This window comes from Martes martes (genome assembly GCF_963455335.1).
Source record: "Martes martes genome assembly, chromosome: 9".
In the NCBI taxonomy this organism is placed as follows: Eukaryota; Metazoa; Chordata; class Mammalia; order Carnivora; family Mustelidae; genus Martes; species Martes martes.
The window spans coordinates 23051478-23070215 of record NC_137896.1 but is presented as its reverse complement, the minus strand read 5'-3'; the positions used below and the strand labels follow the sequence as shown (position 1 = coordinate 23070215).

Here is an 18738-nt window from a genome sequence, read left to right as displayed (position 1 = left end):
CTAATACAATGTTGTATGTCGATTATACCTCAACAAAAAAGGGGGAAAATCGACTGCAGTTTCGTTGTATTTTATCAACTTTAACACACTAGAAATGCTCTGATGCAACCAACGCAATGTATCGATCATCCCTTCTCCCGCCACCATCAGCGAGCACCCCATACCCATGTGCCCACTTCCCTAAGCCACCAATTGTGCCAAACTCTCTTCAGGTCACAAATGACTCTAAGTACTCGGTTCCTCTGCCTCAATTCTACGAAGAGGCACTGCTGAAAAACTGAGAGGGATCCTTCTCCAAGACTTCTTTTCTCCTGTTTTTTCGAAGAACCATCTAAAGTTTTCTAAGGTACAACTTTCTAAGGCAGGCTGGGCACCACCATCACTATGAGCGATACAGACGAACGCATCATCTACTCACAGACCATGTTACCCAGTTTCATTATTAGTAACAACGGCAGCAGCTAAGTCGTATTCTGGAACACCTGATATGTGCCAGATATCGTGTTTTGGGCATCAGTCAAGCATCACACTTATTCTACTACCCCGTTAACAAACAAGTCTCAGTGAGTCACGCTGGCCGGTGAGGTGAACTCACAGGAAGGCGGCAAGTGCTAGAGGCTAAGGGCTCTGGAGTTACGACTTGCTAGCTGTGTGACACTGGGCAAGTCACCTCCTCACCAGGCCTCGAACTGCCCTGTAGAAGGGTGGTAACGGCAGTGCTACCATGGGCGGCTAGCGCAGCTGTGAGGAGTGAATGAGAACACAAGAAAAGCCCAGCACCTGGTTCTAGGGAAGCCTCCCTCTTAGGTCCCTTTTATTTTATTTTATTTTATTTATTTTTATTTATTTATTTATTTATTTATTTTTTAGGTCCTATTATTTTAAAAGAGCACTGGTCAGTTAGGAGACCTTAGGGTTTACGTCCCCTCAGTTTTCCTCATCTTTAAGGTAAAAGAATGAAGCAGTAACTATTAAGATGCTTCCAAGCTCCCACTGGAACTGCTGCCCTAGAGGCCTTTGGCAAAGGGTCAGAAAAACCACATGGAGCAGAGCAGTGGTTATCAAATCATATTTGGGTAAGGAGCACGCGCAAGTCTGGTGACTTCTGCAGGGTGATACCATGCCTCAAGAACCCTAGCTACTCTGCCCTACAGATGTGGGACTATTTTTTCCCGCCACATTATGGCACTAATACAAAGTCACAACACTGGGAGACGACCAGTCGTGGGGTGAGCAAGACTGAGGGGCAGCGTGGCCCAGGACTCAAGAGCATAGCCCCTGAGCCAGCCCGCTGGGTCTGAGCCCCAGCTCTGCTGTTCACCAGCTGGGTGGCCTTGGGCAAACCGGTGGATGTCACTCTGTCTCAGTATCCGTCCTCACCTGTAAAACTGGGATGATGGCAACAGTACCGACCTCTTACCCATGATGCCAAGATGAAAGGATTTAGTATATTCAAAGTACTGCAAACAATGTCCGGCACACTTCAGGAACACGTGAGTGCATGTTAAATAGAAACAAAACACTTGCGTTTTTCTGCGAATGCTCGCTTGCTACTTGGTTTTTTTCCTTTTCATCTGCAACTAAAAATGGCAGTGGGCAAAGACTTAAGAAAAATTTGCTGGAGAAAACTGAACTGAGAAAATTCTATCTCAAAAAACATGTATTTGCCTGCATGTTGGGGGAAAAATCATAATTACTCAATTTCCATGTTGGGACTCCTTGGCCCAGCTCCCAGAACAGTTTAAGAGTCAACTGATTTGTGGAAAGACTGAAAAGAGCTATCATGTAGATCCTGCCTCCGTGGCACACTTGCTGCGTGGCCTCAAGAGCCTCGGCGTCCTCGTCGCCTAGCTCAGGGGGCTCAGGGGTGACTGCAGGACAGGAAGCCTATGGGAGGAGCAGGTGCAGCGAATGGCACACAAGCCCTCCTCAGTAATAAACGTCTGTGGAGAAAGAGAAACACAGGCAGCTCGGACTCTTCCCTGAGGCACTGCCAGTCTTCGGTGCCTGGTTTGCATGGGCCTGACAAGGAAGTCTTTGGTTAAGTTTTTTTTTGTTTTTTTTTTTTTTTAAATGCAGTTCTTAAAGCGATGGCCAGAGCTTAGCAACAAGGTTCATTCCCAAGGATGAGGCTGGGCAAACTAGTTTGAGAGGCCTATGCTTCCCCCCGAATCTCTCCAGCGCCACAAACTGATTCAAGGGGTCACCAGCCTTATGTCCGTACTGCACTCTGGGGCATAGGCATTCTTTTTTTTTTTTTTAAACAGCTTTGGGCTACAATTCACACACTTGAAGTGTACGATTCAACGGTTTTTAGCAGATTCACAGAGCTGTGCAGCCATCACAACCGACTTTAGAGCACCTTGTCACCCCCAAAAAGAAATCCTGCACTCACTGGCAGCCACTCCCCGTTCGCCACCAAACCCCTCATCCCTAGGCATCCACTAAAGTACTTTCTGGCTCTACGGAACTGCCTGTTTGGGACATTTCATATAAACGGAATCACACAACAATGTGACCCTTCGTGCCCGGCTTCTTTCACTTAGCATGATGGTTTCAAGATTCACTCATGGGGTAGCATGTGTCAGGACTCCATTTTTCAGATCGCTGAGTAACACTGCACTGTATGCACAGACCACATTCTCTTATCCATTTACCAGGTGATGAACACTTGAGCTGTTTTCAGATACGGACTATTATAAATCTGCAGCTGTTGAGTACTCATGTGTAAGTTTTTACGTCAATATGTTCTCATTTCTCTTGAAAAAATAACAAGGACTGGAACTTCTGGGTCATATGGCAACTCTGTTTAGCCTTTTGAGAAACTGTTTGAAAACTGCCAGACTGTCTCCCAAAGTGGCCGCACCACTTTACACGCCCACCAACAGAGAACGAGGGTTCTGATTTCTTCACATCCTTGTGCCAACACTTGCCATCATCTATCTTTTGATGACAGACATCCTAGCAGGTATGAAGTAGTATGTGATTGTGGTTTGGATTTGCATTTCCCTGACCATTAACGATGTTGGGCATCTTTTTATGTGTTTATTGGCTATCTGGTCACCTGCCGTGAAGAAAAGCCTATTTAGGTCCTATGCCCACATTTCGAAATGCATTGTCTTTTGATCATTGAGCTGTAGGAGTTCTTTACAAATTCTAGATTCAGTCCCTTATAACTACTAATTATTATTAGACATATGCTTTGTAGCTAGTCCATTTCTGCAAAGAAGCCAGTCGGGATTTTGACAAGGGACTGTGCCGAATCTGTAGACAGACGTATAGCTCAACATGTAGAGTACGAACCTTAACAATACCAAGTCTTCCAATCCATGAACACGAGTATCTTTATGTTTATTTAGGTCCTCTTTCATTTCTTTCAATATTGAAGATGTCTTGCAATTTTCAGATTGTAAGTTTTGCATTTCTTTGTTAAATTTATCCCTAAGCTTTTGACTCTTTTTGATGCTTTTGTATATGAAATTGTTTTCTTAATTCATTTTGGTTTGTTAATTGCTACTGTATACAAACACAATTACGTATACTGACCTTGTATTCTGAAACTTTACTTAACTCACTTATTAGTTTAATGGGGCTTTTTTTAACTGGATTCCTTAGGTTTTTCCCTAAATAAGATCATGCCTTCATGAAGAAACACAGTTTAACTTCTTCCTAATCCGGATGGTTTCTATTTTCTCTATCTTGTCTAACTGCCTATCCAGAACCCCCAACAGAGCATTGAGCCGAAGTTGCAGGAACAGGCGTCCTTGTCTTGTGCCTGTGTCTGATCTTAGTTGAGGAAAAGCTTTCAGTGTCAACATACTATGAAGTACGTTGGGTGTGGGTTTTCGTAGATGTCCTTTAACAGACTGAGGCAGTTCCTTCCTATTCCTAGTTGGAGTGTTTTTATCAGGAAGGCATGTTGGATTTTGTGTGAGGCTTTTCTGCATCTACTGAAATGATCATGTAAATTTTTGTCCTTTGTTCTACTGATACAGTGTATACATCAGCGGATTCATACTGAATCAACCTTGAATAAATCCTACTTATTCACGTATATATACCTGGTCAAGTGTATAATCCTTGTATGTTGCTGTATTTGGTTTGCTAGTATATTCTTGGGAATTTTTACATCTATATTAATAAGAGATATTGGTCTGTGATTTCCTTGTAGTGTCTTTGGTTTGGGTATCAGGTTAATAACGACTTCATAAGATGAGTTGGGAAGTGTTTCCTCCTCTTCTATTTTGCGGAAGTCTGTGACATACTGGTGTTAATTCTTCTTTAAATGGTTGGCATAATTCACCAGTGAAGCCATGTAGGCAGTGCTTTTCTTTGGGGGTAGCTTTTTCATTACTAATTCAAATTGCTTGTTATAGGTCTGTTCAGATTTTCTTTCGTCTTGAGTCAGTTGCAGTAGTTTTTGTCTTTCTTATCGGTTGTCTGTTTCATCCAAGCTGTCTAGTTTGCTGGCACACAGATGTATATGGTATTCCCAGAGTCCTTTCTAGCTTTGTAAGCTTGGTTGTCATGACCTCTCTTTCATTCCCAGTTTTAGTAGTTTCAATCTTGTCTTTTTTTTTTTAATCTTGGTCAGTGAAACTCAAGGTTAATTTTGTTGACCTTTTCAAAGAATGAACTACTGGTTTTTGCAGATTTTCTCTATTGTTTTCTATTCTCTATTTCATTAATTTCTACGCCAATTCTATCATTCTTTCTATCTGCTTGCTTTCAGAGTATAGCTTGCCTCTTCTTTTTTCAATAACTTAAGGAGAAAAAAATTAGGCCACTGACTTGGGATTTCATTTTGTCAGTTTTTTAAAATGTAGGCATTTATAGCTAAAGACTTCTCCCTTATCAGCAGGCTTTAGTTGATTCCTTAAGTTCTGTATGTTGTATCCTCGTTTTCATTTGTCTCAAGGTATCTTTTTTTTTTTAAATTAACATGTAATGTATTATTAGCCCCTGGGGCACAGGTCTGTGAATCATCAGGCTTACACATTTCACACCACTCACCATAGCACATACCCTCCCCAATGTCCATAACCCCACCACCCTGTCCCTACCCCCCTTCCCCCCAGCAACCCTCAGTTTGTTTTGAGATTAAGAGTCTCTTATGGTTTGTCTCCCTCCTGATCCCATCTTGTTTCATTTATTCTTTTCCTACCCCCCAAACCCCCTACGTTGCATCTCCACTTCCTCATATCAGGGAGATCATATGATAGTTGTCTTTCTCCGATGTCTCAAGGTATCTTTTAATGTTCTTTGTGATTTTGTCTCAGAACCACTGGTTAATTAGAAGTGTGTTACTGATTTTCCCTGTTTCTAACATCTGATTGCTAATATCACTCCACTGTAGCTGAAATACATGGTTTGTACAATCTTAATCCTTTTCCCTTTACTGAGGCTTTTTAGATGGCCTGGCATACAGTCTATGCTGGAGAACGTTCCATGTGCACATGAGAAGAAAATGTATTCTGCGGGGTTGGGTGGTGTGTTCTAAATGCATCTAGTAAGTCCAGGCAGTTTACTTGCTGCTCAAGTCTTCTGTTTCCTTCTCGATCCTCTGTCTAGTTGTTTGCTCCATTACTCGAAGTGGGGTATTCCAGGCTCCAACCATGACCTCTGGTCTGCTTATTTCTCTCTTTAAATCTGTTAGTTTTGTTTTTTTGCTCTGTTGTTAGATATATGTTTATAACTGTTACATCTTAACAGACTAATACTTTTATTATTATAAAATGTCCTTTTTGTCTCTGATAACATTTTTTGCTTTAAAGTCTCTTTCAGGGGGCGCCTGGGTGGCTCAGTGGGTTAAAGCCTCTGCCTTTGGCTCAGGTCATGATCCCAGGGTCCTGGGATCGAGCCCTGCATCGGGCTCTCTGCTCAGCAGGGAGCCAGCTTCTCCCTCTCTCTCTGCCTGCCTCTCTGCCTACTTGTGATCTCTGTCTGTAAAATGAATAAATAAAATCTTTAAAAAAAATAAATGAAGTATTTTTCAGTATCAGCCACTCCAGCTTTCTTATGGTTACTCTTTGCAGGACACATCTTTTTCTATCCTTTGCTTTCAACCTATTTCTATCTTTGAATAGAAAGTATGCCTCCTGGGGGGTACCTGCCTGGCTCAGAAAAACTCCTGATCTCAAGGTTACCTGAGTTCAAGCCCCACATTGAGTGTGGAGCCTACTTAAAAAAAAGGAAAAAAGAAAAAAGAAAAGAAAGTATGCCTCCTGCAGGCTGCATAACAACTGGATCTTTTTTAAAAAATCCAATATGACAAATCTGTTTTTTGGATGAACTGCTTTAATCCATTCATATTCAAGGTTATTACTGATAGAGCTGGAATTACTTCTGCCTTTATCTCATGTGTCTTTTAATTCCCCTATTTCTCTTATAATACTTTCTTTTGTAGTAAGTGAATATTTTCTGGTATAACATTATAATTCCTTTAATGACTTCCTCACTGTATTTTTAAAGTTACTTTCTTTGCAGTTGCTATAGGGTTTGCCACATACATTTTAATTTGACAGAATCTTTCCAGATTTATATTAATTCCAGAGTTCCTACACAACTCTATTCCTTCTCCCTTTTCTGTGCTATTATTGTTACACATACTACATCTAAGACACTAACCATCCAACAATTTATTGTACAATACGTTGCATGCATTATTACACAATACAGTGTTGTAATGATTACTTATTATGTCTGTTCAAGAAGCTGAGGAAAGAAAGTAAATATTAATAGAGTTTGTTATATTGATCCTCTTACCACTTTGGTTCTCCTCATTGATTAGCGTTGATTCAAGTTACCATCTCGTATAATTTCCTTACTGCAATACAACTCTGGTCCCACCCAAGATCCCACAAAAGTTGGTCCCACAAAGTTTCTTCGTGCTGTTACTGTCTCAAGTATATTATACTTCTGTATGTCACAGATCCAACAATGTAATTATAAACCTATGGTTTTACCTAACCACTTTTTAAATTTGTTAATGAAAGGAGAAGAAATGGGCATTTATATTGTCTTTTATGATTATGTAATTGCCTATAGTAATGCTACTTGCTGTTCTGTGTAGATTTAAATTACTGTCTGAGGTCACTTGCTTTCAGCCTGAAAAAATCCCCTTGGTATTTCTCAAAAGGCAGATCTATTAGTAACAAATTCTCTTTTTGTTTATCTAGAAATTTCTTTATTTCACCTACTTTTCGGAAAGAAAGTTTTGCTGCTGAGAGGTTTTTTTTCCTTTCAGCACTCTGAATAGGTTATCTCATTGCTTTCTGACCTCTGTTATTTCTGAGAAGTCGACTATCTATCTTACTGAGATATTCTTGAACACAGGAGTTGTTTTTCTCTTGCTACTTCCAAGATTTTCTCTTTGTCTTCCAACATTTTTATCATGATGTGTCTGGGTGTAAATCTCGGAGTTTATGTTACTTCCAGTTCTTTGGGCTTCTCAGATGTGTACATTAACGCTTTCCAAATTTGGGAAGTTTTCAGCCACTATTTCTTCAAACATTCTTCTTGCTCCTTTCGGTGAATTTTTCACTCCAGTTACTTATAATTTAATAAACCACAGAACTTCCATCTGGCTCTTTTTTATATCTCCTATCTCTTTACTGATATTCTCCATCTGATGTAGTACAGATTCTTTAGCTTCTCTTCTCTCTCTTTTTTTTAATTTTTATTTGTCAGAGATGTGGGACTCAATCCCAGGACTCTGGGATCATGACCTGAGCCAAAGGCAGATGCTTAACTGACTGAGTCACCCAGGTGGCCCTTCTTTTACTTCTTTAAGCATAGCTTCCTTTAGTTCTTTGCCCATCCTTATATTGGATGCTCTGAAGTCTCTTAGATCTGCTTTCTGGGCTGTCTCACAGGCAACTTCTGTTGCCTGTTTTCTTCTGTGTATGGGCTGTACTTGTTTCTTTGCATATCCCCAATTTTATTTTAAAAATGACATTTTAAGTAAGTAATTCAGCAACTCTGATTCCCCTTCCCTTTTTTCAGGGCTTGCTGTTATTTCTTTGTTCATTTCTTCAGGGACCTGGGAGCTTATTTCAGTGAAATCTATTTCTCCATGGCCTAGGGAGGTCTTTTGTGTTTTGTCTCAGAGTGTGCAGCTGTGGGCATGTTTACAGTCTCCCTGGATGACGGTGTTTTAGCAGGGCTCTCTATGGCTCTTCCCTTGATCTCTCTGTTAAGATTTCTGCCTCATCTGGTATGAAACCCAGCTGTCAGCCTCCACTAATTACTGGCTGAACGCTCTACTTTTGACAGTGCCTTGGGGCATAAAGCACTCCAAAGTCTAATCCAATTAAAATTGGGCAAAGGTAGTTTTTGAGTCTGAGTTGGTTTTGATCTCAGAAGAGCTCTGCTAAGTTGTCTGCCTGGTTCTTGGGGGTAAACTATATTAAGCCTATGGTTAAGCTTTTTGTTCTCACTTAAGAGCTAACAGCCTCCTTTTATTTGCTTGCCACCAAAATCTACACTGTTTTTGAGAACACCCTTAGCTTTGAACTTCCCTACTTTCTATTTGTTCTTACCTATTAATTCTCCTCCTGGCACTCTTCCAGTGCCACTACTCTGAGCAAGGTCAGCAGACTCTTAGCCTTCTCAGCTTGCATGCTGCATGGAGATCCTCGCATGGAATCTCTCTGTCCTACAAGTGAGTTGGGGCAAGGGCAACAGGGTCACAGAATTCTTGCTTGCCAGGCCTCGGGCACAGCTTGTGCACTGAGTGTAGTACAGAGGCGGGCGGAGGAAAGGGGCCCCTGGCATTATGTGAAATAAGTGAATTAAATGAATTAAGTCAGAGGAAGACAAATACTGTGTAATATCACTTATATGTGGAATCTAAATAAGTCAAAACTCAGAGAAATAGTAAAACACTGGTTACCAGAGAGGTTGGGAGAAATAGGAAGATAGTGGTCAAAGGGTATAAACTTTCAGTTCTAAGATTAACAAGTTCTGGGCATCCAATGTATAGCATGGTGATTATAGCTAGTAATATTTGAATGATGCTAATAAAAAAGCAGATCTTAAACATTCTCACCACAAAAAAAATGATAATTATGTGATGGATGAGGGGCTAATGCTCTGCTGATAATCATTTTGCAATATATAAGTGTATCAAATTAACACGCTACACACTTTAAACTTACACAAGGTTATAAATCTACTGTATTTCAGTAAAGTTGGGGCGGGGAGCCCCTGGCTTGTAGAATACACTCATCAAGAATTCAACCTCTTCAACTTGGAACTGGAGGGGATGAGAAAAGCTGGTGGTCTGCTCTCCTCCTCAATGGTGAGAAACCATATTCCTTGTTTGGAAATCCTGTCCCCTGTTGAGGGTTGTACCCTTTTGGTCACACCTGCCCACAGTGGAACTTCCAACACGCAGGACTTAAAATGTCACAGACTCTCACTGTTCTGAGTTTTAGCAGATTGTCTGGAGGATCTCCTCATTTACTGTATGCCCTTAGAACAACTTCCACAGACTTTACATGGATGGTTTTTGTTGTTTATAGGTTTTGTTTATAGTTGCCATAGAGAATAGGTCCACAGAGCTCCACACACTGCCATCCTGGAAACAGAACTCCTCTTCACTTTTACAGTGAGAATTCCTCTATTTGTACAATCTGACGCCATCCTGCTGGCCAGAGTCAAATGTTTAAGGGTTGAGCATCTGACCCAAGATGGGCCAGAGCCCTTCACCAGGAAGCTGTTGCTGAAACTAGAAGTCTACTCATCAGAGTAGAGAAGAGAATACCGGAACCATGGAGAATGAAGAGACTTAGAAAGGACTCTCTGAGTTCCTAAGAATGCTCTGGTTATTGGATCCAGCCAATCCCTTCACTCTTCTTTCAAGTCCACTCTGAGAGAGTTCAAAGAGGTTTCTGTCACTAGCTTTCAAAAGTGTCTTAACAGTTATGATCTAGGACTTTCCTGAGGTAAATTCTACTTTGAGCAAATTTCAATTAATCCTCCTTGGAAAAGAGGTCAAGAATGGCTCCAGGCGCCTAAGGGAAAGATCTCCACCTCACAGAAAACCCACCCCAAGTACCTTGATTGTGTTCGGATTCTTCATTAGCTACTCGCATTAGGGCGTCCAGCACCAAAGCATTGTCTAGCCATGTGTACCACTCCTCCAGCTCCTGAAGGAAGCTAGCTGTGCCGGTTGACTCTGATACCTTTCGAGTCGCAAGCTTGCAAAGTCGCTCAACAAAGCCAGGGATGCTGAGAAGGGCCGCTGCCAAGGAGAGAACAAAAGAGTGCATTTTCAAAACAGAGACCAGCTCTAAAACCCTGAACAATGAGCCTGTTCTTTACCTACATGACAGGAATGATTTTTAATTTGACAGTAGCTAGTCAGAGTTTCTTTGCAAAATGAAATGCTAAGCCAAAGTAAAATAGTACTTAAGTTAGAGAAACAAGTTCGATAGCAGGTGCAGGGAAACAGACTCTTTTACATGTACTGGCGGGAAAAGAAATTGGAATCACTTTAATTTCTTAAACCTGTGTGTCTTTGAGCCGGAGGCTCATTTCTGGCGATTTCCTACAAGGAAATAACCAATCACATATACAAAGATATTCACTGGTGTGGATCCTACAATAGCAAAAAGGTAAAGATAACTACACGGTCATCAACAACATATCAATTAAACACAAAATATCCCAATACAATAGAATATAACAGACACTGAGAATAGAGACACATATATCTTTATACAGAGTGACTCATAAAAAAATGTTTAAGTTTTTCTTGTTAGAGGAAAAATTATTAAACAGTATTGGTGTAAGCCCATTTTCTTTAAAAATTTCCTTCTTTAAAATATCCACATAATATACAGGTAAAGAGGGGTGCCTGGGTGGCTCAGTGGGTTAAGGCCTCTGCCTTCAGTTCGGGTCGTGATCCCAGGGTCCTGGGATGGAGCCCCGCATCGGGCTCTCTGCTCGGCAGGGAGCCTACTTCCCCCTCTCTCTCTCGGCTTGCCTCTCTGCCTACTGTGATCTCTGTCTGCCAAATAAATAAATAAAAAATATATATATACAGGTAAAGAATGAAGGCTATACAACAAGATGTTTACTGTGGCCATTCCTGAGTAGGAAAGGATATAAGTGCTTCTTTTAAAACTGCCTCTCTGTAGGGGCGCCTGGGTGGCTCAGTAGTTTAGGCCTCTGCCTTCGGCTCAGGTCATGATCCCAGCGTCCTGGGATTGAGCCCCGCATCGGGCTCTCTGCTCAGCAGGGAGCCTGCTTCCTCCCTTCTCTCTCTGCCTGCTTCTCTGCCTGCTTCTCTGCCTGCCTCTCTGCCTACTTGTGATCTGTCAAATAAATAAATAAATAATCTTAAAAACAAAAACAAAAAAACTACTCTGTAGTTCGATTTTCCTATAACAAACATGTCCTACATGTACTAGCAAAAAGAAAGGAGCTTTTTTTTTTTGGTAAAGAAAGAAAATGAGTAATCACCCAACCCTTATTTCCCTTAATCTCATTTTGCTTACAACAGTAAGATGGAAATTTTGATCAGCATAAGAGAACATAATACACTGTGGAGGCAGGGAAATCCAGGTGGTAGATCATGGATCTATCATTTAACCTTCTTTAAAAATAAGGGCTAACATCTCTATGTATTTCCTTATACATGCATTAAATCTTCCTGGAAGGATAGAAAATACCAGTGGCTACCAAAGGCAAAGAGAATTAGGCCACCGGAAATAAGAGTGTGGGGGAAAACTTTTCAATCAACACCTTTTTAAATCTGTAGATTTTTTTTGAACCACATGAATGCATCATCTAACTGAAAATTAATAAACAGGCATCTGATAATACCAAAATATTACTATTAATTTGGGGGGTATAATATGCGTTGGAGTCACTTTTATTTTTTTATTTTATTTTATTTTTTTTTAAAGATTTTATTTATTTATTTGACAGACAGAGATCACAAGTAGGCAGAGAGGCAGGCAGAGAGAGAGGAGGAAGCAGGCTCCCCGCTGAGCAGAGAGACTGATGCAGGGCTCGATCCCAGGACCCTGGGATCATGACCTGAGCTGAAGGCAGAGGCTGTAACCCACTGAGCCGCCCAGGTGCCCCTGGAGTCACTTTTAAAAAGAGTCCCTATCTTGTGGGAACACCGCGATATATGCAGGTTAAATTTTATGATATCTGGGATTTGCTTCAAAATAATTCAAAGTAAGGTAGGGAGGAGTGAATGGGGATACAGATAAAGAGACACTGACACTTGGGATGCCTGGGTGGCTCAGTGGGTTAAAGCCTCTGCCCTCAGCTCAGGTCATGATCCCAGGGTCCTGGGATCGAGCCCTGCATCAGGCTCTCTGCTCAGCAAAGAGCCTGCTCCCCCCCCCCACCCCCGCCTGCCTCTTTGCCTACTTGTGATCTGTCTGTCAAATAAATAAATAAAATCTTTAAAAAAAAAGACACTGACAGTTGAAGCTAGGTGATGGGGAAATAAGTATCATTATAATGTTATATTGTCATATACTTGTCTCTGCGTGAAAAATTTACATGAAAATTTTTAAAGTAAAATTCAAAAGAAAAATAGGAGAGAAAATTCTTCAAAAATAAAATAAATTACAACAAATTAGTTAGGATTATACAAAGTCATACAAATTCAGTTCCAGCACAATGCTCAGCAAATAATCTTGGGCCCCTTTCCATCCTCTATAAATTAGTAAGTGACTATACTGTCTGACCTCATTTTTTAAAAAAGCTAATTAAAACTATATTAAAATTAACTTTTCCTCAAACAGTTGAACATGGGGCGCCTGGTGACTCAGTCAGTTAAGTGGCTGCCTTCGGCTCAGGGTGTAATCTTGGGGCCCTGGGATCGAGTCCTACATGCAGTGGTTTCCCTGCTCACAGGGAATCTGTTTCTCCCTCTCCCTCTGCCCCACCATTGTGCTCACCTACTCTCTCAAATAAATAAAATCGTAAAAAAAAAAAAAAGTTGAATGTAGAATTAGCACATGACCCAGCAATTCCACTCCTAAGTATACCCACAAATTACTGAAGACAGGTGCCAAATTCATATACACACATTCATAGCAGCACTGCTTCAACTGCCAAAATGGGGAAACAACCCAAATGTCCATCACCAGATGAATGACTAATCAAATTGTGGTATATACAAATAATGAATATTATTCAGCCATGAAGAGAAATGAAACATTGACGAGCTACATCATAGAGGAACCTCAAAAACATCACGCTAAGTGAAAGCATCAGGATACAAAAAGTCACGTATTCCAGGATTCCCTTTATAAGGTTATCTAGAACAGGGACATCCACAACAAAGCAGGTAGCTGCCAGGGCTGGAGAGAATGGGGAAGTTCACCTGTCTGATGTGTATGCAGTTACCTTTTGGGGTGATGAAAATGTTCTCAAAATAGATGGAGGTGTGCTTGCACGCACTGTAAATGTACTAAATGTCACTGAATTGTTCACTTCAAGTGGTTTGTTTACGTGACATTCACCATAATTTAAAAAAATACACGAGGATAGCTTTTTTGTTTTGACATACTGTTTTTTACTTACTGGCTTGGCAAACATCAGGAAGTTTAAAAAGGCCCTAGACTGGGAATGGTATATGGGATGGGAGAAAATGAACCAGTAAGTTCTTTGCAGGGTTAATCTGTCAATACCCATAGAAGTGTAAAAGGCAAATATCCAGCGCATCATACTCCATACACAAGCCTGTTATTTGTAAGAACAAAAATATTAAAATAAACACAATTTCCATCAATCAGGGACAGGTTAGTGAATTGTGGTATGCCCATGTATTAGAATACTATGTAGTTGTGAAAAGGAATCACACAATTCTGTAGATACTGGAATAGAATGCTTTGTAAGATAAAGTTAAGTGAGGGGCACCTGGGTGGCTCAGTGGGTTAAGCCTCTGCCTTCAGCTCGGGTCATGGTCTCAGGGTCCTGGGATCAACCTCGCATCAGGCTCTCTGCTCAGAGGGGAGCCTGCTTCCCCCTCTCCCTCTGCCTGCCTCTCTGCCTACTTGTGATCTCTCTGTGTCAAATAAATAAACAAAAAAATCTTAGAAAAAAAAAAAAAAGAAAGATAAAGTTAAGTGAAAAAAGCAAGGGGCAGAAGGGTGCCTATTTTATACTACCATCTCTACAGATAGGGAGGAGTCAATCTCTTTCCCTCCTGCATCCCCTGGACTGGGCATGTAGAGGATTTTTTGGGAGGGACACATGAGAAAATGTAACAGGATGCCATGGGGGAAGGGAACAAACTTTCTACTATATACTCACTCTCTTATTATTATTTAAGAAACTTTTAGATATATATCTTACCTTTTTCCAAAAATAAATAAAGGAGTAGATTCTACGTGAAAGTCCTCCCAAAGCTAGATTTTTACTCTCAACCTCTTTTACGCAGGATGAATGGCTGCAGTTTCTCTGTTCCTCACAGGACAGTTCCTAAGACCTATTCTTCCCACCCTGCGTACTCAACACAGCCCTTCAGATATGACTGCCCAGCACTCAAGCTTCTGAGATGCCAATCCCCACTCTGGAGATTCCTAAACTTTTGTGAATCAACTACCTCTTGAAAAAGTGATGAAAGCTATGGGCTCTCTCCCCAGAAAAAAATCACTGGCCCAATTATGCTCATCAAATTATACATAACCTCAGGGAACTGGCACCCAGTGTGACAGTGTCCTTGTAACTCTCACAGCCTTACTGGCAGTGAGCCATAATACTGGTTAATGTTAAACTGGTTGACAACTGAAACACAAGTTCTGAGAATTCCTGCAAAAGCAGACCTTCCCTCTCCTACTTGTTAAAACATCAGTATTTTGAAATATTCCCATAAACTTTCCTCTTCAGTTTAGGCCCTGCTTTCCAGGTGAGAGGATTCTATCTATCTACTCTATTCTATCCTGTCCTAGCTGACAGAAATCAGCGCTTCTTAGCTCATGTCACCTATAAATTGATAATTATCTAGCCTGTGGCTTCATCCACATTTTTTACTAAAATCTTAAATGATTTTTCCCCCTGATGAAACTATCTGTTCCCCTCTGAATAGACAGAAGAATAACTGGTAGTTCTGAGAAATCCAAGAATTTGTTAGAGCCTAACATTTTTATTATTATATGAGCTCCAGGAAGACAGTATAAATCATTTTGCTGTGCAAGAAAACAGCCACAGCTTATGAAAAACAAAACAAAAACATGTCCACTTTCCATACTCTTATGGTCCAAATTGTGTCCCCTCCCCCAAATTCATATATTGAAGCCTTAATTCATAATATGACTGCATCTGGAGATGGCGGCCTTTAGGGAGGTAATTAAATGGGGTCGTTAAGAGTGGGCCCTAACCCAACAGGGCTGGTGTTCTTATATGAGGAAGAGACACCAGAAATTGCTTTCTCTTTGTACATACACAGAGGAAAGACCACCTGAGGACACAGTGAGGAGGCAGCCGCCCACAAGCTAGGAAGGGAGGCCTCACCAGAAACCAATGCTAACAGCACCCTGATCGTGAACCTCTAGCCTCCAGAAGGGGGAGAAAATGAACTTCTGTTGTTTAAGCCACCCAGTTATGGTACCTGGTTGTGGCAGCCTGAGATGATTATTATACATGCCTCTACTTAAAAGTATTTAGTACTGGAGTTCAGTTGAAGCATACCAACATTGAGGACTAAGATCTTTCTCATTGTACTTGTGATTTAATTATGTTCACCTTGGCCTTCCCAGGGCATGTGACTAGAGAAATGTGTGTGGAGTAGGGGGCAGGGCAACAGGAATTATGGTCAGAGAGCTGGGAAAGGTCAGACCCTGTACAACACGTGCCAAAATACAACATTTACTAAAACTTCAACCCAAAAGCTATAAGCAGACATCACATGTAGATTATCTTATGGGTTAGCCACACAGGTATACAAGAGAACTTAGATATTTTATGAAGACTTTCTTTTTTTAATGACCCAAATCAAAGAAACCCAGGTTTGAGGTTAACTCTCAGTTAATTAAAAAAAACCAACTGACTAGAATACCTTGTCCTCCAAGAATGATGGGCAATGCTGGTTTCAGTTAAGGCAGCTTATAAACAGGTATGTGAAGGTAATTGATACTAGCAGGATAAAAATAATCTGCCAGAACAGTTTCCTTAAATGGGAAACTGAGATGAAACTGACCTAGTGCCTCAGCACACACAGGTATCCAATAGTGAACATTTACGACCCTCACCTTCCTAAGCTGTGCAAAGGGGATGCGAACCTCTATTTCACAGGGCTACTTGGAGGGTAAATAAAATCACTCCTAGCTAATGCAGTTAGCTCAGTGTTTGCTACATAGCGGGAACTTAACAAATGTGAGCTTTTGTCAGTGTGTTTAAATCAGCTTTAAGGTATAATTTAGTTATAATAAAATTCACATGTTTTTAAGAATGTATATTTTATGATTTGCTAAAATGAGCACTCTTTAAGTCATAAGAAAGGAGAGGGGAAGGGAAGAAAAGCCTACAAAGACCAAGGTAGGGCCTCAGATCTATGGAATCAGGAAGAAAAACGAGCCTGGAGGGGAAACCATGAAACTGGGGTTCACAGATTCATATATTTCTGTTTTTACGTATGACTAAAACGTGTAAAATTATATTCCTTAATAACCAGAAATACAGTTCTGACCATTTGGTGTTCATAACTCCAACGCTCACAGAATTAAGGGAGGACTCATTCAGTAATCAGAAGCGAGGCTGCTGTGCAGCACTTAGCAAGTGTGCAGAGCCGGGCCTGGGAATGCACACATCGGGTCACCCAGACTTCAGAAACGAAGTATTGTTTTCAAAGCATCATCAGGGCTGCCACAGGACGATCATGGCTCTCTATTGCTGCTGCCTTTTTTTTTTTTTTTAAAGATTTTATTTATTTATTTGACAGACAGAGATCACAAGTAGGCAGAGAGGCAGGCAGAGAGAGAGGAGGAAGCAGGCTTCCTGCTGAGCAGAGAGCCCGATGTGGGGCTCGATCCCAGGACCCTGGTATCATGACCTGAGCCAAAGGCAGAGGCTTTAACCCACTGAGCCACCCAGGTGCCCCTCTACTGCTGCTTTTTAATGCTAAGTTTTTATTATTTCACCTTGGTTATTCAGTTAACCCTAAGGCACACAGCTATATGTTACTGCAGTCTGTTGATGTTTAAGAACTAGGTTTTAAGACACATAAACATTATAGTTCAAATATGGACCATCTATACTCCTACAAGCAAAAAAGATATATGCCAAATTTCCCCCAAATCTGCTTAGACCAGCATAGAAATAGAAAAAAGTTCTCTTGCTACCAAAAAAACAGTAAGCAGGGAACTAACTAACATACTCACATGGTTCTAAAATCAAATATATAAACTAATACATTAAGAAGTCCTACTTCCGGGGCACTTGGGTGGCTCAGACGGTTAAGATTCTGCCTTTAGCTCAGGTGATAATCCCAGGGTCCTGGGATTGAGCTCCGCAGCAGACTCCCTAGCAGGGAGTCTGCTTCTTCCTCTGCCCCTCTCCCAATCGTGCATGAGTACGTGCTCTCTCTCTCTCTCTCTCTCTCTCTCACACACACAAATAAAATCTTAAAAAAAAAAAGTCATACTTCTGCTGTTGTCATCTACCTGGCTTCTAGCCACCCCCAACAGGTAACCACTTTCAGTTTCTTGTGCATGCTTTCAGTTAACACATACTGTATATGAGCAAACAAATACATCTAATCATATCCCTCCCCCCCATCTCTGCTTTACCACGCAAAGTATCATACTATACACACAGCTCTGCAGATTCCTTTTTAACAGTAACACATCTTGGAGATATTTTCCTGTATCAGTACATTCTTCATTCTTTTTTCTTAACAGCTATACAATTTCCCCATTACATAAATATTCTAGAAATTAAGTGGCCTCTTGTTTCTGGTCTTTTTGTTACTATAATGTTGCAATGAATGACCCTGAATATACATATCCTATATATCTATAAGATAAAGACCCAGAAGAGGCTTAGTGATCAAAAGGTTAAGTGTATTTGTAATTCTGATAAACAATGGTTCTTAACTTTTTTTTTTTTTTTAAAGAAAGAGGTGCGGACAGAGGGAGAGAAAGAATCTTAAGCAGGCTCCATGCCCAGTACAGAGCCTGACATGGGGCTTGATCTCATGATCCTAAGGTCATGACCTGAGCTGAAATCAAGAGTCTGATGCTTACCAAGTGAGCCACCCAGATGCCCCTGGTTCTTAACTTTTCTGAGATTCTGAATCAATTCAAAAATCGGATAAAAGTGATGGACTTTTGCGGCCCCCTAAAATAATGGAGAGATACACACACACACACACACACACACAAAATGTACATACTCTAAGTGGACCTTGGAGCCCTCACATGAATCACCCTAGAGATACTGAAAGAGCAGATAATTTATGAAGGGGTCTCAGAGCCATAGTCTCAAAACTCTGAAAACGTAGAGACCTTACCTTGGTTGATTTCAGCTGCAGAAGGCCCCAAGCTCAAGCTCTTCTTCTGCTGAGCATTTTTGGCAAGTAGTGTGTGCTTGTCATCATTCCCTGTATCCATCTCTGAAATGGTGACAGCCAGAATCCGGCAGAAATTAGCAAGCTGCTGCTGATCAAAATTGGATACTAAAGAACTCAGATTGGGGACTTCATCTAGTCGGATCATTTCCTACAGGAGACACAAACAAAACAATCCCCATGCTCAGTTCATTCGA

At 40.9% G+C, this 18738-nt stretch overlaps 1 protein-coding gene across 2 annotated transcripts in view; it reads right to left on the bottom strand.

The window, feature by feature from the left end:
* The window catches only part of TRPC4AP (transient receptor potential cation channel subfamily C member 4 associated protein), a 72646-nt gene that overhangs the window by 17295 nt on the left and 36613 nt on the right, over positions 1-18738 (bottom strand). For both annotated transcript variants that reach the window (XM_080812817.1, XM_080812818.1), the window contains exons 7-8: positions 18485-18692; positions 10061-10246 (exon numbers count right to left, since the gene is read on the bottom strand). In XM_080812817.1, coding sequence (XP_080668943.1) covers positions 10061-10246; positions 18485-18692 — 394 coding nt within the window. The remainder of the gene's footprint in view (positions 1-10060; positions 10247-18484; positions 18693-18738) is intronic.